A 19,885-nucleotide genomic window follows, 5' to 3' on the forward strand; every position below is an offset into this window, starting at 1 on the left:
TCGCCTCCTGGTGGCTACTAACTAAAATTACATCCAATATCAAACATTTTTTTCACTCTTCACTAAAATTATCTGATCGACTGAGGAATCAATTTAAAAAAGGTTTAAACAAAAATAAACCCTTGAACCCAAATTCAGAAAGTCACGCACAATGAGAGAAAATATAATTCCTCCAGTTTCTGTTCATGTTCTCGAGTCGTCAGATGATTGAATGAAGATGAGTCTTCATGTGATTTCTGACGTCAGAGCTTATTGAGCCTTCAAGGCCACCGTAGTGTGAGAAAAAAACAAACTGTGAGTTTTTCTTTAATCAGTTTAATGTTTTTAGAGAACTGATAAAACACTTTAATAAAAATCAAAAGAACTGCATCAAGATAAATAACAGTTTGAAACTGCTCTGGAGACTTTTAAGGCACAGAGGTGAAACACATTCACAACCTGTTGAGGATTTAAAAAAGTATTTTAACAGAAAATAAACAATTATCATATATAAGCTTTTTTTAAAATACTGTAAAACTTTCAGAATAAAACCTGTGAGGTCAGAATTTCCCTTTAAATGAGGCACTTTAATCTTTCAATAATAAATATATGAAATGCTAAACAACTTTTTTGAAATGAAGCGTGTTACCTTATATATAACGAATAAAAACAAAGATAAAGTAAACTAGGGTTACGTTGTAGCACTAACGGCCCCTGGTCTTGCATTTCTAGTATGGACTTGATTGGACCAAATATGTCTGAGATATAGAAGCTCATGTTTTGATGGAGTGTAATCAAATTTTGACACCACATTGAGATTGTACACAACTGTCCTCATTTTTGTGAGGATCGGTGAATCCTAAATGAGGGGCTTTCCCGTAGAGGGCGCTGTTGAGCTATTTTGCCACACCCATTTCCAAAAACTCCAGAATACGTACATTTTCACCAATTTCAAATTTCCTGCAAACTTTAGAAACTTTTTGAGCACGTTGAAGCCCTCAAAAAGCCAATTTACTACGCTCAGAATAACACTTACAATTTCAATAGTGCCTCCCATCGTTCGGTGCTCGGGCCCTAATAAGAACATTTAAATAACAATGTATAGTCCAGGTTTAGATTTTCAGGCATTCTGGGAGCTCAGCAGCTTTTTGTCCAAATGTCCATCAGACGTCTCTCAGATCCACTCGTCCTCTCAGGATCCTTTCTCCTTACCTGCAAACCTGAACGACAGATACAGGAGGAGTGAGGGAAGAAAATAGGTAGACAGATAAATAAATAGATAGAGAGATTGAGACCGAGAGAGAGAGAGAGAGAGAGAGAGAGAGAGAGAGAGAGAGAGAGAGAGAGAAAGAAGATGATGGTAAGACTGGTCCACTTCAATTCAAGACCACATGTGTCAACCTCCTGGTGGCGCTAGAGTAGAAGTTGGATGATATGAGTTGATCAGCTGATCTTAATGTCATAACATTACAGTGACTAACTTAATGTTTTTAATGATGACATCTTTAATTTTACTTACAACATTTAAAGGAAAAACTACAAAAGAGATTTTTTTTTTTCATCCACTTATAAATATAAGGAGGCAGTTCATAAAGATAAATGGTGGGTGCCCCCTGCTGCATTTTAATTATATACAGTCACTGATCGTCTATATACAGTCACTGATCGTCTATATATACAGTCACTGATCGTCTCTATATATAGTCACTGATCGTCTATATATATAAAGTCACTGATTGATAGTCTTTATATACAGTAACTGATGGTCTATATATACAGTCACTGATGGTCTCTATATACAGTCACTGATCGTCTATATATACAGTCACTGAGGGTTTCTATATACAGTCACTGATGTATCTATATACTGATGGTACATATATACAGTCACTGAGCGTCTATATATAGTCACTGATTGATAGTCTTTATATACAGTCACTTATGGTCTTTATATACAGTAACTGATGGTCTCTATATACAGTCACTGATCATCTATATATAGTCACTGACTGATAGTCTTCATATACAGTCACTGATCGTCTATATATACAGTCAATGATCATCTATATATACAGTCAATGATCATCTCTATATACAGTCACTGATTGATACTTTATATAGAGTAACTGATCGTCTATATATACAGTCACTGATGGTCTCTATATACAGTAACTGATGGTCTATATGTAAAGTCACTGATCGTCTATATATACAGTCACTGATCATCTATATATACAGTCACTGATCATCTATATATACAGTCAATGATCGTCTCTATATACAGTCACTGATAGTGTCTTTATATATACACTGATATATGTGGAAACAGAAGACACATGCTGAAGTGAAGGTAAATAGATGGAAACTTCCTGCACGTCTCCTACAAATTAAGACAACTCCAGAGTTTTGAGTCCATATCCTTGTTTATATAAAAATTTACCAAGAGAAGTTATGTACAAATTCAGAGGCATTGGTACGAAACAACAATCAAAGTGCAAAATAACTGATCAGTGATGAATCTGTTTGGAGGAAACGCACATATTTCCTCAAAATCACTTCCAGGCAGGAAGAGGAAGTTATAAAAGATCCGGTGAGACAAAACAAATCTTCCCACAGTTGTTTGAAAACTACTTCAGTCACAGCATATTTTCAAAGCGCCAGCAGGTGGCGCTCAACACTCTCAGCAGGAACAGGTCCAGAGAAAAATATAGATATTAAAATGAATCAACAGAAAAAAAGAAAATATAATTTGCCAAAACAGAATTCAGAATTTTTAATTCAATTCAAAGTATTTTAATCCATTTAATGAGTTTTGTGCAAAACTTTGAATGAAACAAAAAATTTGTAGATTCTACAAATTCATAGATTTCTTTAATGTCATTATTTTGTTCAAATTTTACAACAGAAGAAAAAAAGGCTTATTAACTGAAGCCCTGAGCGGACAGTTTTAAATATTAACTTGTTAAATTAAGATTTGATAATTATCTTGTGATGACTGAAAAACAGAAAATCTTTTCTAACCCCCTAACCCTAACACACATATACACATATATGTCATGCTTATAAATATATATGATTAAACCCAAGACTAAACTGAATCAAAAACAACGACCGCTCTCACTCAAATAAAACAAATTTGTTGCCATCAGGGACGGCTGAATCTTAAAATCATACACTTTGATTAATCTGATCATATTTTATATTTTTCTAACTTAACGGAGAAGAGCAGCTGTGATTGGTCATCACAGAAGCTTCCTGCTACGTTTCTTCTTCCTGTTTGTTCACCACCACCGAGAAAATAAACCAACAGCCAGTTTTATTCCCACATTGAATAAAACAAGTGACTTGGTTTTAAAAAACTTAGAGTCTTTCCCAGCAGACACAAACTGCCTCATCATACTTTAACAAAAAGAGAAAATAACTCTATGAAAAATAATATATATTTTTTAATCCCTTCACAGTTTGATTCATTAAATTAAAAGTAAACAGATTCTGATGAAAAACCCAACAAGTTGTAGTTGTCTCCACATTGAAGTGAAGGAAAAAATTACGCCATTATAAAATAAATAAGAATAAAATGTTTGACGCATTAATAAATTCTGTTATTTCATGTTGAGATGAAGTAAAAAAAGAAAAATTATCCAGTTTTCTCCTAAAATGATTTTTTTTTTAAATCCATCACTGTGCTTTTTAAAATGTTTCAGCTCAGCAGATTTATACAGTTTGATTAAACACAGATCTTTTGGGGTAAAATGATATAAACTTTTCTTATTTGTTCAAAAAAGTTTCATCTCAACAACTTTATTGGGAGAGACTCAGTAAACTCACCAGCAGAGGGAGCTAAGTTATCTCTTCAAGTTATTGTAGTAATACATTAAAACCAGATTTTGACAAGTTGAAGATCGTTTGTCAGAAAATAAAGTAAGGAATTTTTAAGTGTTGAATATTCTCTGGTGATTTAATCATTATACACTGAAATGAACAAACATGATGTAAATACAGAAAGTGATGAAGAGTAACTATTTTAACTAATCAAGCTTGTGAGTAATCAAATAAGAATAAAGTCAAGCTGTTTTCCAGATTAGATATTTGCACGTAAAAAAAGGTAAACATCTAATTATAACAAACATCTCAGAAAAATTACGTCATTTCTGTCTTTGCTGTGTTTCTGTCCGTTTTAAAGCTTCTTTATCTTTTATCTTAAACAGAGCGTCGACTGTGGGCTTCCTCAGTTCAAAGCTGTGTGTAGCATTAACCCCGCCCACCTCCACCACCATCAGTGGAAACCACGCCCAGATAAAAAAAAAACAGATTCTCGTTAAGCTCGTCGTCAACTTCAATCGACCTGGAGACAATAAAACAACAATGAAATCCCCCCCACCCCCCCAAAGAAAGTCAAACAACAATAAAAACGCAGAGAAGCAGCTCGACTGAGGCAGGAACACAACTTCCCATCATCCACCTGGACTATGATCCACACACACACAAGCAGAAGAACATTCAGGACGCCGCCGCAGGACGCCGTCTTCAACGAGACGCCTGCAGCACGACAGATTTGGCGAGAACAAACATTATGATGACTGTGACCGGTGAATTAACGGTGCTCCGAGCAACATGGCCGTCAGCTCCCGTCAAACTGAACAGAGATCAGCAGCTTCACGTGACGGGACGGGAGCTGGTTCGTGTTTTAAAGCAGAACAAAGAGGACGTTGGCGTGAACGTCTCAGGACCACACGGAATATGGCTTCTGTACAGATGAGAGGAAAAGGCACCAAACACACAGACCGGCTGCAGACCAGCGCCGCAGCACAGACACCAACCGACACCAACCGACAGGGAACTGGTTTGATCCGCGAGTATTTTCACTGTGCATCAAACTCATCCCGCCCACGACAAGCCCCGCCTCCAGGTCAGAAACCAACACCATCAATGAGATCAGCTGATAAACAATCATTCAATTAAAAAAAAAGGTGTGACACATAAAAATATCCACGTTGAGTTCGAACACAAAGTTTTGCGTGATCGAGTCTATTTGAACAATGTAGGATTTAAAATTTAGAATCTGATGAGGATTAAAATCACTGATGCTTTAGTTCAACACGACGTCACATGACCTCGTGTTGCATCATCACATCATCTCTGAACTTAACAGTGGTGGTGAAGAGTCAGAGCAGGGAGAGCGGCGACGAGGTGGTCGAGTCATGTGACTCATAAGAACCAATCAGGACGTGGGCATCTCAGCTTCTGTTTGTCCAGACCAAAGCACAAAGAGTTTTCAAAGTAAAAGGAGACACCAGCGTTTATAAAAGTCTCTGATTCAGAGCTTTAAAAGTAAAACGTAAAAGTGTGGGCGGAGCCTCTGTCTGGGTAACACACCAATCGTCTTCATCGTCAAAAACTTTACAGCATGCTCCTACTGTAAAGTTTGAGAGGTTGAGCTGGTCGTGTGTCGGCTGCACAGTGAAAACGTTTGATTGGTTCATCTTCAGTAACAATGAAAACCAATATGTTATCTCTGATCAGCTTAAGGCTTCTCCTCTGTTCATTCAGTTAGTTAAGAGTTTAAGGCAGAGAGGGCGATTACACAGGAGACAGACAGTCAGATGGTGGTCAGGGTATCCCCCCCCCCTCCTCCTCATCCTCATCCTCCTCCTCCTCCTGCTACTGATGTGCTTTCAGCAGTGGGACTGTGATGCTGACGGCAGGGGGAGGAGTCACGCCATCTCCGTTATCTCTGAGGAGGAGGGTGAGGAAAGACAGGGGGTTAGTGATTAGAAGAAAAAAGCAGATGGGAGGAAGATCGTTGCCCTCCTTCTTCACCTCCTTCATCTACTCCTCCCCCCACAGAGGGGAGCGGCAGAGTCGCAGCTGGAAAGCGAGGAGTTTGTCACCTCCTCTTTTGTCCTGTCAATCACAGGAGGAGAAGGAAGGAGGCGGCATAGATCCATCAGAAAGAGGTGAGCAGTTTTTAAAAGATGAGGAGGAAAACAAAACGTCTCCCTCCCTCCCTTCACCATCATTACGTGTTCTCAGAGGAGGGGGGGGTAGGTGGTGTTACGGAGGAGGAGCACATGAGCAGGAGGTCAAAGATGGTCGGGGGGGAAAGTGAGGAGTGTGATCAGCAAGCAGAAGACCTTGACAGAGCGCAGGTGAGAGAGAGAGAGAGAGAGAGGGAGAGAGAGAGAGAGAGAGCAGCAGATGAAACTCAGCGATTTGACCTTTAACTCCGACGAGAGAAGACAGGAAGTGAGCATCGCCACACAGAGAGGGAGAGCGAGAGAGAGCGAGAGCGAGAGCGAGAGAGAGAGAGAGAGAGGGAGAGAGAGAGAGAGAGAGAGAGAGAGAGAGAGAGCAGCAGATGAAACTCAGCAATTTGACCTTTAACTCCGACGAGAGAAGACAGGAAGTGAGCATCGCCACACAGAGAGGGAGAGCGAGAGAGAGAGAGGGAGAGAGAGAGAGAGAGAGAGAGAGAGAGTCACTTCCCCAGCACTGACTTTGGCAGAAACGCCTCCAACTCATCGTCTCCCCCTTTTTTCGGCAGCACCGACGATGGCGACAGCGCGGAGCTCGGGAACGAGGGGCCGCCGCCGGGCGCTTTGGGGAGGCTGTACATGTAGACGGCCCCGATGACAAGCCCCGCCCCCACTGTGAAGAGCATGTCCACGTGGAAACTGAAAAGGTAGATGGACATCACCGTGGACACGATGATGGAGAAGGACGTGGCGAAGCCCTTGAGGATGTTGTCGGCGTACTTCACCACCACGGCCACCAGCAGCCCGCCGAACGCCTGGTTGAAGATGACGCACCACACCATGTCGGTGTAGCCGAACATGAAGCCGCGCTCGGCTACAGCGGGGCCGTCGTTCCACCACAGTCCCAGCATGCCGAGCGCCATGCCGAAGATCCCCAGCTGCACGTTCCTCACCCAGACGGAGGCGGAGGTCCCCTTCAGGATCTTCTCAAAGTAAACACCAGCGAAGCCCGAGGACAGGCAGCTGATCACGACGGCGATCAGACCCACCATGTAGTTCTGGTTGGAGCTGTCCGACGCCTCCTTGTTCCCCTCCTGCTGCTGCACCTGCACAGGAGAGATCGACCAATCAGCTCAATCCTTGACCAGCCGTCCGCTCACTCACACACAAAGGAGAGGAGACACGTGATGGGACAGGTTTGGGGACAGGAGAGGACACAGATGAGGAGACAGGAGAGGAGACAGGAGAGGAGACATATGATGGGACAGGTTAGGGGACAGGAGAGGACACAGATGAGGAGACAGGAGAGGAGACAGGAGAGGAGACATGTGATGGGAGAGGAGACACGTGAGGAGACACGAGAGGAGACAGGAGAGGAGACAGGTGAGGAGACACGAGAGGAGACAGGAGAGGAGACAGGAGAGGAGACAGGAGAGGAGACAGGTTAGGGGACAGGAGAGGGGACAGGAGAGGGGACAGGAGAGGGGACAGGAGAGGGGACAGGAGAGGAGACACGTGTGGAGACACGAGAGGAGACAGGTGAGGAGACAGGTTAGGGGACAGGAGAGGGGACAGGAGAGGGGACAGGAGAGGGGACAGGAGAGGGGACACGTGAGGAGAGAGAAGAGGGGAGACAGGTTAGGGGACAGGAGAGGGGACAGGAGAGGGGACAGGAGAGGAGACAGGTGAGGAAACGTGAGGACACAGGAGAGGAGACAGGTGAGGAGATGTGAGGACACAGGAGAGGAGACAGGTGAGGAGACGTGAGGACACAGGAGAGGAGACAGGTGAGGAGACGTGAGGACACAGGAGAGGAGACAGGTGAGGAGACAGGTGAGGACACAGGAGAGGAGACAGGAGAGGAGACAGGTGAGGACACAGGAGAGGAGACAGGTGAGGAGACGTGAGGACACAGGAGAGGAGACAGGTTAGGGGACAGTACCTGTACGATGGCGACTCCAGCGAACAGCAGCAGCAGAGAAACCCACTGGACTTTGGACAGAGACTTTCTGAGCATCATCACACTGAACAGAGCTGTGGTGAGGATCTTCAGCTGATACGTCACCTGAGGGACAGACACATGTTGTTATAGATCATATTTCATACACTCATCCAACATGGAGATCCATCCGCAGCTGAAAATAGTCCCCTGCAAATACACAGTTTCCTCCTGTGGTTCAGAAAAGCTACAGTGGAAAAAACTTGAAAAAAATGAATGTACTGATGTGTGATTTACGTCCAGTGGGCTCACAGCTACAGACAGGAAGTGACAACAATCTGCTGATTGACAGCAGGTGACAAAAGTAGGACGTGTCCTGTGGGCGTGGCCTGTGTCAGACCTGGAAGGAGGCGGCGGGCAGGTTGGAGATGGCGACGTACTGCAGGTTGTTCTGCAGCGTGTAGATGAGTGAAGGGACGGACAGCTTCAGAGTGTCCTTGTACTGGAACACGATGGCGTCCAGCAGGAACAACACCGTCTCCTTCACGTTCACTGAAGACAGAGGGACAGACATGAAGCTCAGGCCTCGGGACGCTAACGTCCACACGCAGACACCGTCCCACTTCAGCTGCACTTTGTCCAACAGCAGGAGGTGGAACAAGATGGATGCTCTTTATATACAGTCTGTGCTCTGAGTTGTGGGTTTTGATCTTTTCCAATCTTTAAATTATTTTCTTTATTAATCTTCATTAATGTTTGAGTCAATAAAACATCAAGAAACAAAACAACTGCTTTATTCATTCAGAGACACGAGAAGATGATTCAGTGAAGTCGGACCCAAAGTCACGAGAACAACCAGTGAAGAGGAAAACCAAAAGTGACGTGTCTCCTCTCCTGTCTCCTAACCTGTCTCCTCACATGTCTCCTCTCCTGTCTCCTTACGTGTCTCCTCACCTGTCTCCTCTCCTGTCTCCTCTCCTGTCTCCTCACATGTCTCCTCACCTGTCTCCTCTCCTGTCTCCTCTCCTGTCTCCTCACATGTCTCCTCACATGTCTCCTCACATGTCTCCTAACCTGTCTCCTCTCCTGCCTCCTCACCTGTCTCCTCACCTGTCCCCTCACGTGTCTCCTAACCTGTCTCCTAACCTGTCCCCTCACATGTCTCCTCTCCTGTCTCCTCACCTGTCCCCTCTCCTGTCCCCTCACCTGTCTCCTCTCTTGTCTCCTCACCTGTCCCCTCACCTGTCCCCTCACGTGTCTCCTAACCTGTCCCCTCACCTGTCTCCTCACCTGTCTTCTCACCTGTCTCCTCTCCTGTCTCCTCTCCTGTCTCCTCTCCTGTCTCCTCACATGTCTCCTCACATGTCTCCTAACCTGTCTCCTCTCCTGCCTCCTCACCTGTCTCCTCACCTGTCTCCTAACCTGTCTCCTAACCTGTCCCCTCACATGTCTCCTTACCTGTCTCCTCTCCTGTCTCCTCACCTGTCCCCTCTCCTGTCCCCTCACCTGTCTCCTCACATGTCCCCTCACCTGTCCCCTCACGTGTCTCCTAACCTGTCCCCTCTCCTGTCTCCTCACCTGTCCCCTCACATGTCTCCTCACCTGTCTCCTCTCCTGTCCCCTCACATGTCTCCTAACCTGTCTCCTCACATGTCTCCTAACCTGTCTCCTAACCTGTCTCCTCACCTGTCTCCTCTCCTGTCCCCTAACCTGTATCGTCTCCTGTCCCCTCACCTGTCTCCTCACCTGTCTCCTTTCCTGTCCCCTAACCTGTCTCCTAACCTGTCCCCTCACATGTCTCCTAACCTGTCTCCTCACCTGTCCCCTAACCTGTATCCTCTCCTGTCCCCTCCCGTGTCTCCTAACCTGTCTCCTAACTGTCTCCTCTCCTCTCCTGTCCCCTAACCTGTGTCCTCTCCTGTTCCCTAACCTGTATCCTCTCCTGTCCCCTAACCTGTCCCCTCACGTGTCTCCTAACCTGTCTCCTAACCTGTCACCTAACCTGTCACCTAACCTGTCCCCTAACCCTAACCCTCACGTGTCTCCTCACGTGTCTCCTCACTTGTCTCCTCTCCTGTCCCCTAACCTGCCCCCTCACCTATCCCCTAACCTGTCTCCTCACGTGTCTCCTCACCTGTCTCCTCTCCTGTCTCCTCACCTGTCTCCTCACCTGTCTCCTCACCTGTCTCCTCTCCTGTCTCCTCACCTGTCTCACCTGTTCCCTAACCTGTCCCGTGTCTCCTCTCCTGTCTCCTCTCCTTTCCCCTAACCTGTCTCCTCACCTGTCTCCTCTCCTGTCTCCTCACCTGTCTCCTCTCCTGTCTCCTAACCTGTCTCCTAACCTGTCTCCTAACCTGTCACCTAACCTGTCCCCTAACCCTAACCTGTCCCCTCACGTGTCTCCTCACTTGTCTCCTCTCCTGTCCCCTAACCTGTGTCCTCTCCTGTCCCCTAACCTGCCCCCTCACCTATCCCCTAACCTGCCCCCTCACCTATCCCCTCTCCTGTCTCCTCACCTGTCTCCTCTCCTGTTCCCTAACCTGTCCCATGTCTCCTCTCCTGTCTCCTCTCCTTTCCCCTAACCTGTCTCCTCACGTGTCTCCTCACCCGTCTCCTAACCTGTCTCCTAACCTGTCCCCTCACCTGTCTCCTCACCTGTCTCCTAACCTGTCTCCTAAACCTAACCCTCACGTGTCTCCTCACGTGTCTCCTCACGTGTCTCCTCACGTGTCTCCTCACTTGTCTCCTCACTTGTCTCCTCTCCTGTCCCCTAACCTGCCCCCTCACCTGTCTCCTAACCTGTCTCCTAACCTGTCCCCTCACGTGACTCCTCTCCTGTCTGGGACGTGTAGCTCACTCAGTGTGTCTCATGAACTTACGTCTCTTCTGCAGCAGGATGATGAGCAGACACGTCAGGACCTTCAGGAGCTCCGCCATGACCACGGCGGACGTGGTGAAGAAGCGCTCCCCCGGCAGCGTGCGGACATACCGGATGCTGAGGATGAGCGACGCGTTCTGGAACACGAGCACCACCAGGCTCACGTACTTCAGCCGTTTGTTCACTGCACACAACAAACACACACATGTGAATAAGCTGCTCCTACCAGGGTCAACAAAGAAGCTTTTGGGTAACATTAGGATTTGGATTTATGAAAAACGTTAAATGTTGTCATCGGATCAAAGCGTCGCCATGAAACAGGAAGTTGTTTCCACTCGACCCATCTGCCCCAAGCTTCAGACCAGAGAAAACCTCCCTTCATTAATTGTACACTTTGTTTTCATGGTCTGTTCCTCTCGTGGTCGGCAGCAAACTGGTCTCAGGACAGTTCCTGATGAATTAACAGGCATCTAACCGACAACCCCAGATGTTCACAAGAGTGCGAGGGCTCGGCTTTGATTGAGAAACAAGTTTTTTTCTCCATCACTGAAACTCGTCCTCACAAACTCTGAAGGTTTCTCGTTAACAGGAACAGGTTTGTGTTCTTCTCTTCAGACTCAGACACGGAGGGTCACAACCCACCCATCAAACCAGAGATTCAAGATTTACAAGATGTATCTCGAACCTCTGACAGGAGCTGTTAGGACACTGTGTGTGTCTGTGTGTGTCTGTTAGTGACAACTTCACCAGCTCTCTAACAACTGAACCACACCTAAAAACACACACACTGCTGAATAGAGAAGGACACGGACACACACTCACTCTCTATCTCACACAAACACACTCATGTGTAGACAAAATCTCTCTCACACACACACAAGAGAGAGACAGACTCACAGTCACACACACGAATACTAGAGGGACACACACACACACACACACACACACACACACACACACACACACACACACACACACACACACACACACACACACACACACACACACACACACACACACACACACACACACACACACACACACACACGGCTCTCGGCTGTCTCCCTCCCCGGCTCACCATCACTCTGGGCCCGGGTCGCTGTCTTCTCCTCCACCTCCGTGTTGTGGCTCCCTCCTCCCATACCTTCGCTCCAACTGTCCGAGCGGACCGAGCCTGCTCCCGGCCGCCTGCGCTGCTAACACCCCGCTAGCCTCCCAGCTAGCCCCGGTTCACGGTTCAGACCCAGCCGGAGCAGCGAGCACCGGGGGAGAGCTTTCTGTTTTAGTCCGGGATAGAGTGCTCGGAGCGGCGGGGCTGAGGACCGAGGAGACGCGGGGGAAGAACCGGGGACATGAGAGTAGAAGTCACCGTGCAGGTTCTGAGGTGTCCCGGAACTGAACTACAGCTGAGATCCCTCCGATGACAGGAGGAGCCACTTGGATGTAAAAAACACACAACAGGAAGTACTCGGGCCTTTCAGTGAAATACTACAACTTAAAATACTACTACTAGTCGTGTATTCAAAATATTAGAGGTACATATTTACTAACAACATAATAATAGTTAGAATAATAATAGTTATAATGATAATAATAATAATATAACTATATTTTTTAGCATCTTTCAAAAAAACTGTCCCAAAAAACTGAAAACACGTAACTATACATTTATCATTATTATCGGAATAATTTAGTTTATTATTGATTAGTAACGCTGGTGTGTTTACAAACTGCAGTTATATATAAAATGTAGAAATTCCATTCTGTTGTGTTTTGTTGTCATGTAGTGTTTTGACATTGTTTTTGTCACTGTAAAAATGTGTGTTTATGGTTCTATTTTACCTGAGTACGTTTCTCTACGAGTAATGTTTTCTGTCTATAGCGAAAGTTGTACTTTATGTACTTATTCACTTTTTCTATTGTATTGACTATTTATTGTATTTTTATACCTTCCCACGTTTCTTGTCGACCTCACTCTGACCGTCTGCTGCTGTAACGAGTTTCTCATCTTATCGTTATGTACGGTGGCCCTGAAAGTTTTACATCAGTTACTTGAGAAGCAGGTTTGAACCGATTTGGCACCTGGATAAAAAGTCGGAGTAAGACCTCTTCATCCTCTTCCTCCTCTCTGACCCTGCAAACAGTACAACAGTCACATCCTTGTTCCCCCTCATGTTGACCAGGGAGGAATCCTATTGGCTGCCGAGTGACACCTCACCTGCCAGACGTGGCTGGTGTCGAAAGCCGCCTGTTGGTGGAAGAGAGAACCACAGGCTGAGGCTTTTTAACATGAAGCTGCAGGTGAAGCTTTCCTCAGTCTGAATGTTCTGATGAAACCAGTTCACCTGGAAAACACTGGAAAATCCACTGGAGCTTCAAAAGAATACTTTAAAAATCATGGATTTATTGATTATTAAAGAAAAATAAAGATGTGTTGATAATGAAAATAGCTGTTGAATAAGAGAACGATTCTTCTGACAAACGTGAATTCAGAGTTTGAGAAATCAGAGATTCGTTCATGTCTCTAAAATTAAATAAATCTAAAACTATTAAATATTAAAAGAATATTAAACCCATTTCTTAACTAATTTATGAGTATTTTATTTTATCTGACAGAACTTTTTCCCCATGCATTTATAAAACCTCTCCAGTAGGGGCACTGCAGCACTTCCAGTCTCTTTGCTTGTGATGAGACTTTACTGTTGAATCAAGACCCACGACACGATGTGATGAAAAGAAAAACTTTTATTCAAACGTTGGATCTTTTTTCCCTTGATCCAGATTGTTATTTAATGTAAATAAACTAAAACAAGTGACCCACGAGCCACTTTGAACTTTGACCCCTGAGCAATACACAAGTACTTACATGACGAACCTGAGACCTGATCCTCGACAGAACGGAGGACGCAGATGGAAACTCAGACTAAAAAAAACTTTCTTCTTCGAGGTTTCGTGTTTGAGTCGCCTGCAGAAACGTTTCTGTCAGTCAGGACACTTTTCTGTAAACGTCTGAGTCGTCTGAGCAACCGGAGGAAAATGGAGAAAATCCAGAGACAGACGTCCACAGACCAGCTGCAGTTCCCCTTTGACACAAAGGCTTTACTGAGAAACATACGTTTTTTTGTTATAAATTATTAATATCGTCACCTTCCTAAAATAATGGCCTATGTCTCATACTGCTCGGCACCTCTGGTAAAATCGCCTTCATCCTCAGTTGAGCAGATCATGGGATTCTACCCCTGTGGAATAATGCCCGTTCATTCATCACGTGTTCCTCCATTTTCCTCATGTTTACAACAGACGACGTGAAACTATCAGTAAAGTGACTGAAAAACCAAATAAATATTCTGATCAATAAATGACCAAAGTGGAGGTCTGTCTCGACCAATCAGACATGACCTGTGAACCTGCTGCGTTCAGATAAATAATCAGACTTAAAAAAACACTTGTCTCTTCTTCCTGCAGCTGCTTCACTTTCTCCGTACGTTCTCGTTGACGCTGTTTGACAACTCTGCCGCTGAGTTCAAGGACACGTGAACATCAGGGATTTCAGACGTTGATTTTGAGGCAGAAATAAACAGTTTGATCTTCCAGCAGTTAAAAACACGACCTGCTCCTTTAAAGTCCATTGTGAGGATTTAGTTTCTGTCGCCGCCCTGCTGGCTGAGCCGTGTCAGCCTGTGGCGTAAAGAGTTCAGTGAGGTTCAGGGACGTGTGTCAGAGGGACTGACTGGGCAGAGGGCTGTGGTCGTCCTGCAGGTCCCCACCCCCCTCCTCCATCCAGGGGTGGTTCAGGATCTCCTCCAGCGTCGGACGCTCCTCTGGACGGTACGAGAGGCACCAGCGAATCAGAGACTGGCATTCTGGAAGAATGGTGACATGTGGTCGTTGTTAAATGTGATTCAATGTAAGGAAAGGTTCACATTCAACCCAATCAGAGTTCATCGGGTCAGAGTGATAGGCGGAGCCTGTGCTCACCTTTGGAGACCCGTCTGGTGAAAATGGGCGTGGCCGCCACAATCTCCTGGTCACGCTCGAACGGGATATCACCACAGACCATGTCAAAGAGCAAAACGCCCAGAGACCAGACGGTGAGAGAGACGCCATGGTAGGACTGAGACTGGATCCACTCAGGAGGACTGTACACCCGAGTACCTGAGGAGGAAGATGGAGAGGGGCGTGTCGTTACATCCCTGGTCATGTGACCTCCATGTGAGCTCTCTACAGGTGGGAAAGCTCCGCCTCGTTACCTTCGAACTCGCTGTAGGGCGTCTCTTTGAGCGGAGCTCCGGATCCGAAGTCGATGATCTTGACGTCAAGTGTTCTCGTGTCGACCACGATGTTTTCGTCTTTGATGTCTCTGTGCACGATTCCGTGAGCGTGCACGAACTGCAGCGCCTCCACGACCTGACGGAAAAACCTGAGGGAGACAAGCTGAACCTTAACAACTCAGTATGCAAAGTGCCTTGAGGAGTCGTCTTGTGATTTGAAGCTTTACAAAGAACAGAGTGAACAGAGTCAGCACCTGAGCGCCAGGTGTTCAGGCAGCGCTCCCCGCTCGGTGATGAAGTCGAACAGGTCCTGACACGTCGCTGGTCGCTCCAGCACCAACAGGAAGCCCTGCTCCTCCACCTCGAACCAGTCCAGCATGGAGATGACTCCTTCGTGACCTTCGACCTCCGAAAGCCGCTCCAGCAGGGCTATCTCCATGGGAACGGGGCTAGCGTGGCCGGGCTGAGGGGGCAGAGGATTTATCATCATCACCACAGTCACCTCTGATCTTCAGTTTGTTCTCTGATTTCCTGCTGTTAACGTGATTATTTAATTAATCTTTAAAACTTCAAAGTTTTCTGTTACGACTTCTCCTGTGGGGGATTTCTTTCACTAAATGTCAGTTTGGTTCCTCTGGATATTTTTTCTGAGTCATCGTCTGCAGGTGTTTGTCTGGGTGCTTTTATTGTGAAGGAGGAGGTGGGGGTGGTAGGGGGGGTGAGGGGGCTCCCCAGGTTAAGTTTGTTACAGAGGGAAAATCCCACTGTCACAAACAGGCCCATGACGTCACAGTTTAAACACCTGCAGCTGTAATTCCCCTGAGAGTCCAGCAGGGGGCGGAGCTTCTACTGTTTCAATATTGGTTTCTGAATTTTCCATCATCCTGAACGTCACAGTTTGAATATAATGAACAAATTAAATACACAATCAATATGTTAATAACTCACCAGTCTGGCCCATTGCTGAACTCTGTCACTGGAGATCTGTTTAATGGCAACCTGCGCAGACAAATAAGGAAATGGTGTTTTACTAAATATAATGAAGCATAAAAACAACCTTTAACTATGACTTTAAATCAACTTAAATATGATATAATGAAATAAAGTTCTTTTAAACACAAGTTGCTTCATGGTTATGTTTTAGATTAAATGTACATATCTTTATTTAATCTTCAGATTCTCACTTTTTTGCAAGATTTTTTCATTTTCATTTTCTCTGTTGTTTACTGCAAATAAAAGAACAAAACAAAAAAATAAAATAAAACGTAAAATATCTAGAAATGAGCAGTCAGTGTGTTAATTTGTGTGTGTGTGTTCGTGTGTGTGTGGGCTGTGTGTGTTCTGACCTGCAGTCCATCACAGAGCCGGTGACCTGAGAACACAGAACCGAAGCCTCCTCTGCCGAGCAGAGAACCACAGTGATACTGGCTGCAGAACGGTTCCTTCCCTGAGGAGGAGAGAAAACAGCACGATGAGTACACATATCTACTCTCCCTCTCACACACACACACACACAGACACACACCACAGTCTCTATATCCACCTGCTCCTGTGGTTGTAAATAACATACCGGAGCTGCACCTCAACCTCAACAATAAGGAAAGTGAACGAGCTGCTGAGGCAGTGAGCCGTGATTAAAGTTCAGGGAACACACGTCAGATTGACTCTGACTCAAAAGTTTCTCTTTATATAAAAAACATGAAAGATGATTTAATATTTTTTCTAATTATTTTTACTCCATTAATTAAATGATTAAAATAATCTTCACTCTTAGCAGGTGTTGGTTAATGTTGTACATTAGTTGTCTCCCTGTTTCTTCTTCAGTTGTTGTGTTTGTGTTGTTGTTCCCCCCGTGTTTCCCTCTCTCTCCCTCTGTTGTTGTGTTTGTGTTGTTGTGTTGTGTTGTTGTGGTTCCCCCATGCTTCCCTCTCTCTCCCTCTTCCTCCTCAGATGTTGTGTTGTTGTGTTTGTATTGTTGTGTTGTTGTTCTCCCGCCGTGTTTCCCTCTCTCTCCCTCTTCTTCCTCAGCTGCTTTGTTGTGTGTGTGTGTGTGTGTGTGTGTTTGTGTGTAGTTGTGCTCACTGTGTCTCCCTCTTCTTCCTCTGCTGCTGTGTTGTTTGTGTGTGTGTGTGTTTGTGTGTAGTTGTGCTCACTGTGTCTCCCTCTTCTTCCTCTGCTGCTGTGTTGTGTGTGTGTAGTTGTGAAGTTGTGCTCACTGTCTGTCCCTCTTCTTCCTCTGCTGCTGTGTTGTTTGTGTGCGTGTGTGGTTGTGTAGTTCTAGTGCTCACCGTGTTTCCCTCTCTCCTCCTCCTCCTCTTTACACTCCGTGGCTCTTTTCTCCAACATGTCGGGGGCGTTCTGTCTCTAGAGGCGGAAGCTCCTCATCCTGCGGCGGCTTCACCTCTTCACGTCGTGTCCCTCCGCCGCTCAGATGTTACAACCGTTGAAACGTCGGGCGGGAAATCGAACTTGTGAACTTATGACGACTCTGATCAACGGCACCGTCGTTTCAGCTTTTATAGATGTGCTCCTGGGACCGCGCCCACTCAACGCTCTGTTGTCCAATCAGCAGCGAGACGTGTGCTCAGTGTTTTGAACCATCCAGCCAATCAGATTCAAGCTTTATGACTATAGATCACCCGCGAGAGGAATTCAGAGAATTCAGAGCGCGCGAGCTGCTGCCGGGAAACACACACACTCGCACACTCGCACACACACACACACACACACACACACACACACACACACACACAAACACACACATGCACGCACATGCACACAGTCAATTAAGAATAGCGCCACATCTTAATATACATTATCTCATTGCTCTTAAATGGATTTTAATTATAGAAAAACACAACAGTTCAAACATTGAGCAGCACTTTGGTCACACAGTCATGCACTCACCCAACCACACGGTCATGCACTCACCCACACACACAGTCATGCACTCACACACACACACACACACACACACTCATGCAGTCATTCACCCACACACACGGTCACACACCTGAACAATGAATCTCTGAATACCTGTCAAAATGTCCTCACAAAGGTATAAGTACAAGAACATGCATACTAGTTCCTCTGCTTGTTTCCCGTCCAGGTCTCAGACTGAAACTGTATTTATTTATATTTATACATATATATATACAAAGTTTATGCATTGTTCAGCCTCATTTTACTTAGAAGTGAACAATTAAATTGTTCTCAAAAGTCACGGGATGGTCGTTACAAGATTTCGAGAAATAATGATTTGACATTTATTGTGATAATTAACATCCATGAATGAAAGTTATATGGTGATGAAATGTTCAGCCTTATTAAAACATCCTGAAATTTCCACTATCAGCAAATATGTTTAAAAAAAGTCAATGATTCCTAAGATGCCGTTATCAAAACCTTATGTTAAAGAAATGTACAAAAGGATTTATATTTTATTTTAGCATAAACTTTATTATAAATACAAGAAAAAATACAACCAAACACATACAACTTGAATTAATTTAAGTTGAATTGAATTAAATGTAAAATCTAAACATAAATGTACATCTTTTTCTGCATTGTATATTCTGTAAAATAAGTTTTCATATAAAAAAACATGAACAAAAATCTGTGAAACCGATAATATCGACCAAACAATAAAGTAGTGTGGCTATAATTGATATAATTAACAAATGATTAATAATAAAAAAATTGTATAGTTCAGTACAACAACAGCACAAACTAGGAGCTCAGTAACAATCACACAGACGATTCAACTCGTCTGAGCAGTTTCTGCAGGTGTACCTAATAAAGTGGAAACTATGTCCAAATCTTATATCCTGTTTCGCAGTAACATGTGAATTCCCCCTGTGACATGTGTGTTTGGAAAATTAACATCATCCAGCAGCACATGATGTAAAGATCGACCCTGTTTAATGAGGGATGACGTCTTATTGTGAGTCATTTTATGGTCACATGTAAATATTTGTCCCTCTGCTTTGTAAAACAATTTCCTCATGTTGGACAATTCAACTGAAACTGAACAGATCTCAATGTAATGTACACAGCTTCCCTTTAAATGACCTGCAGTGAAATTAAAAACATTATACTTTGTCAGTGTTTGTGATCTATTTAATCTGCCACTTCTTATTCTCAGAATGTAAGAAGTAACCAGGACGTCCTGGAGCAGGACACGGATGACATCATCACAACAATTCCTATCTCGGTCTGCTCTGAAAAGAAAGACAAGTGAGGAGAAGACAGAACAGGAAGAGGACGATGAGGAATACTGAGAAGATGGAGGCATAGGTGAGGCAGGAGAGGAGGGAAGATTTAGTGAATAAAGAAGGGGTGAAACAAAGGAGCGGAGGAAGAGATGAAGAAGAAGTGATGATGAAACAGATTAAAGATGATAGACGGACAGAAGTTAAATGGCAGAAAAGACGAGACGTTTGTATGCAGAATAAAACTCCAAAACATTTTCATTCAGAAACATTTTCCTCTTTTTATTCCAAGAAAAAAAAAGGTATTTCATCCCAAATGATAAAATAAAATAAAACAAACTTATATTATTAATAATAACAACAATAATAATCATTAAGGGGATAAGTATGACAATTCTCTATTTTTTTCTCTCCTTTTTTATTTGTCGCCTTTTCTCTATGATGATGTTGGTCGTGGTCAATTAAACATGCAGCTAAATAAGTCCGATGACGATGATGATGATGGAGAGAGGAAGACATAATGGAGAAGAGAGAGGGAGGAGGAGTTACAGACCGCGATGGAAAGTAAATGTGTGTTGGTCGAACAAGATGGCTGCCAGCTGTGAACATGGTGGGGAAAGGATTTTGCTATC

General features: G+C 44.6%; 2 protein-coding genes across 3 annotated transcripts; both read right to left on the minus strand.

The window, feature by feature from the left end:
- Nucleotides 1-312: 312 nt before the first annotated feature.
- On the minus strand, nucleotides 313-12,177 carry slc35a2 (solute carrier family 35 member 2). Its single transcript, XM_062391019.1, has 6 exons — nucleotides 11,850-12,177; nucleotides 10,773-10,955; nucleotides 8,294-8,445; nucleotides 7,897-8,019; nucleotides 6,477-7,060; nucleotides 313-1,199 (listed from the first exon to the last, which is right to left on the minus strand). Exons 1-6 carry the CDS (start codon nucleotides 11,911-11,913, stop codon nucleotides 1,172-1,174), a joined length of 1,134 nt encoding a protein of 377 aa, XP_062247003.1. The 5' UTR covers nucleotides 11,914-12,177; the 3' UTR covers nucleotides 313-1,171.
- Nucleotides 12,178-13,498: 1,321 nt separating this feature from the next.
- Nucleotides 13,499-17,557, minus strand: pim2 (Pim-2 proto-oncogene, serine/threonine kinase). Of its 2 annotated transcripts, none has more exons than XM_062392794.1 (7): nucleotides 17,331-17,557; nucleotides 16,389-16,489; nucleotides 15,991-16,041; nucleotides 15,297-15,505; nucleotides 15,022-15,191; nucleotides 14,750-14,926; nucleotides 13,499-14,634 (listed from the first exon to the last, which is right to left on the minus strand). In XM_062392794.1, the coding sequence occupies exons 1-7, from the start codon at nucleotides 17,386-17,388 to the stop codon at nucleotides 14,489-14,491; spliced, it is 912 nt and encodes a 303-aa protein (XP_062248778.1). In that variant the 5' UTR covers nucleotides 17,389-17,557; the 3' UTR covers nucleotides 13,499-14,488. The 2 variants fall into 2 exon arrangements, with proteins under 2 accessions (XP_062248778.1, XP_062248779.1); XM_062392795.1 differs by lacking the exon at nucleotides 17,331-17,557 and adding an exon at nucleotides 16,227-16,268.
- Nucleotides 17,558-19,885: the final 2,328 nt, after the last annotated feature.

The sequence above is a fragment of the Platichthys flesus genome, chromosome 7, assembly GCF_949316205.1.
Source record: "Platichthys flesus chromosome 7, fPlaFle2.1, whole genome shotgun sequence".
In the NCBI taxonomy this organism is placed as follows: domain Eukaryota; kingdom Metazoa; phylum Chordata; class Actinopteri; order Pleuronectiformes; family Pleuronectidae; genus Platichthys; species Platichthys flesus.

What these genes read in the sequence shown, in the direction of transcription:
- slc35a2 (XM_062391019.1), bottom strand. Translation starts at nt 11,913, where the DNA reads ATGGGAGGAGGGAGCCACAACACGGAGGTGGAGGAGAAGACAGCGACC. An exon ending in TGCCCGCCGCCTCCTTCCAG is followed by an intron (nt 8,020 to 8,293) that starts GTCTGACACAGG and finishes TCTGTCCCTCAG; the next exon opens with GTGACGTATCAGCTGAAGAT. An exon ending in TTGGAGGCGTTTCTGCCAAA is followed by an intron (nt 1,200 to 6,476) that starts GTCAGTGCTGGG and finishes TCTGTCGTTCAG; the next exon opens with GTTTGCAGGTAAGGAGAAAG.
- pim2 (XM_062392794.1), bottom strand. Translation starts at nt 17,388, where the DNA reads ATGTTGGAGAAAAGAGCCACGGAGTGTAAAGAGGAGGAGGAGGAGAGA. An exon ending in GGCTCTGTGATGGACTGCAG is followed by an intron (nt 16,042 to 16,388) that starts GTCAGAACACAC and finishes TTGTCTGCGCAG; the next exon opens with GTTGCCATTAAACAGATCTC. An exon ending in CCTGAACACCTGGCGCTCAG is followed by an intron (nt 15,192 to 15,296) that starts GTGCTGACTCTG and finishes TGTCTCCCTCAG; the next exon opens with GTTTTTCCGTCAGGTCGTGG.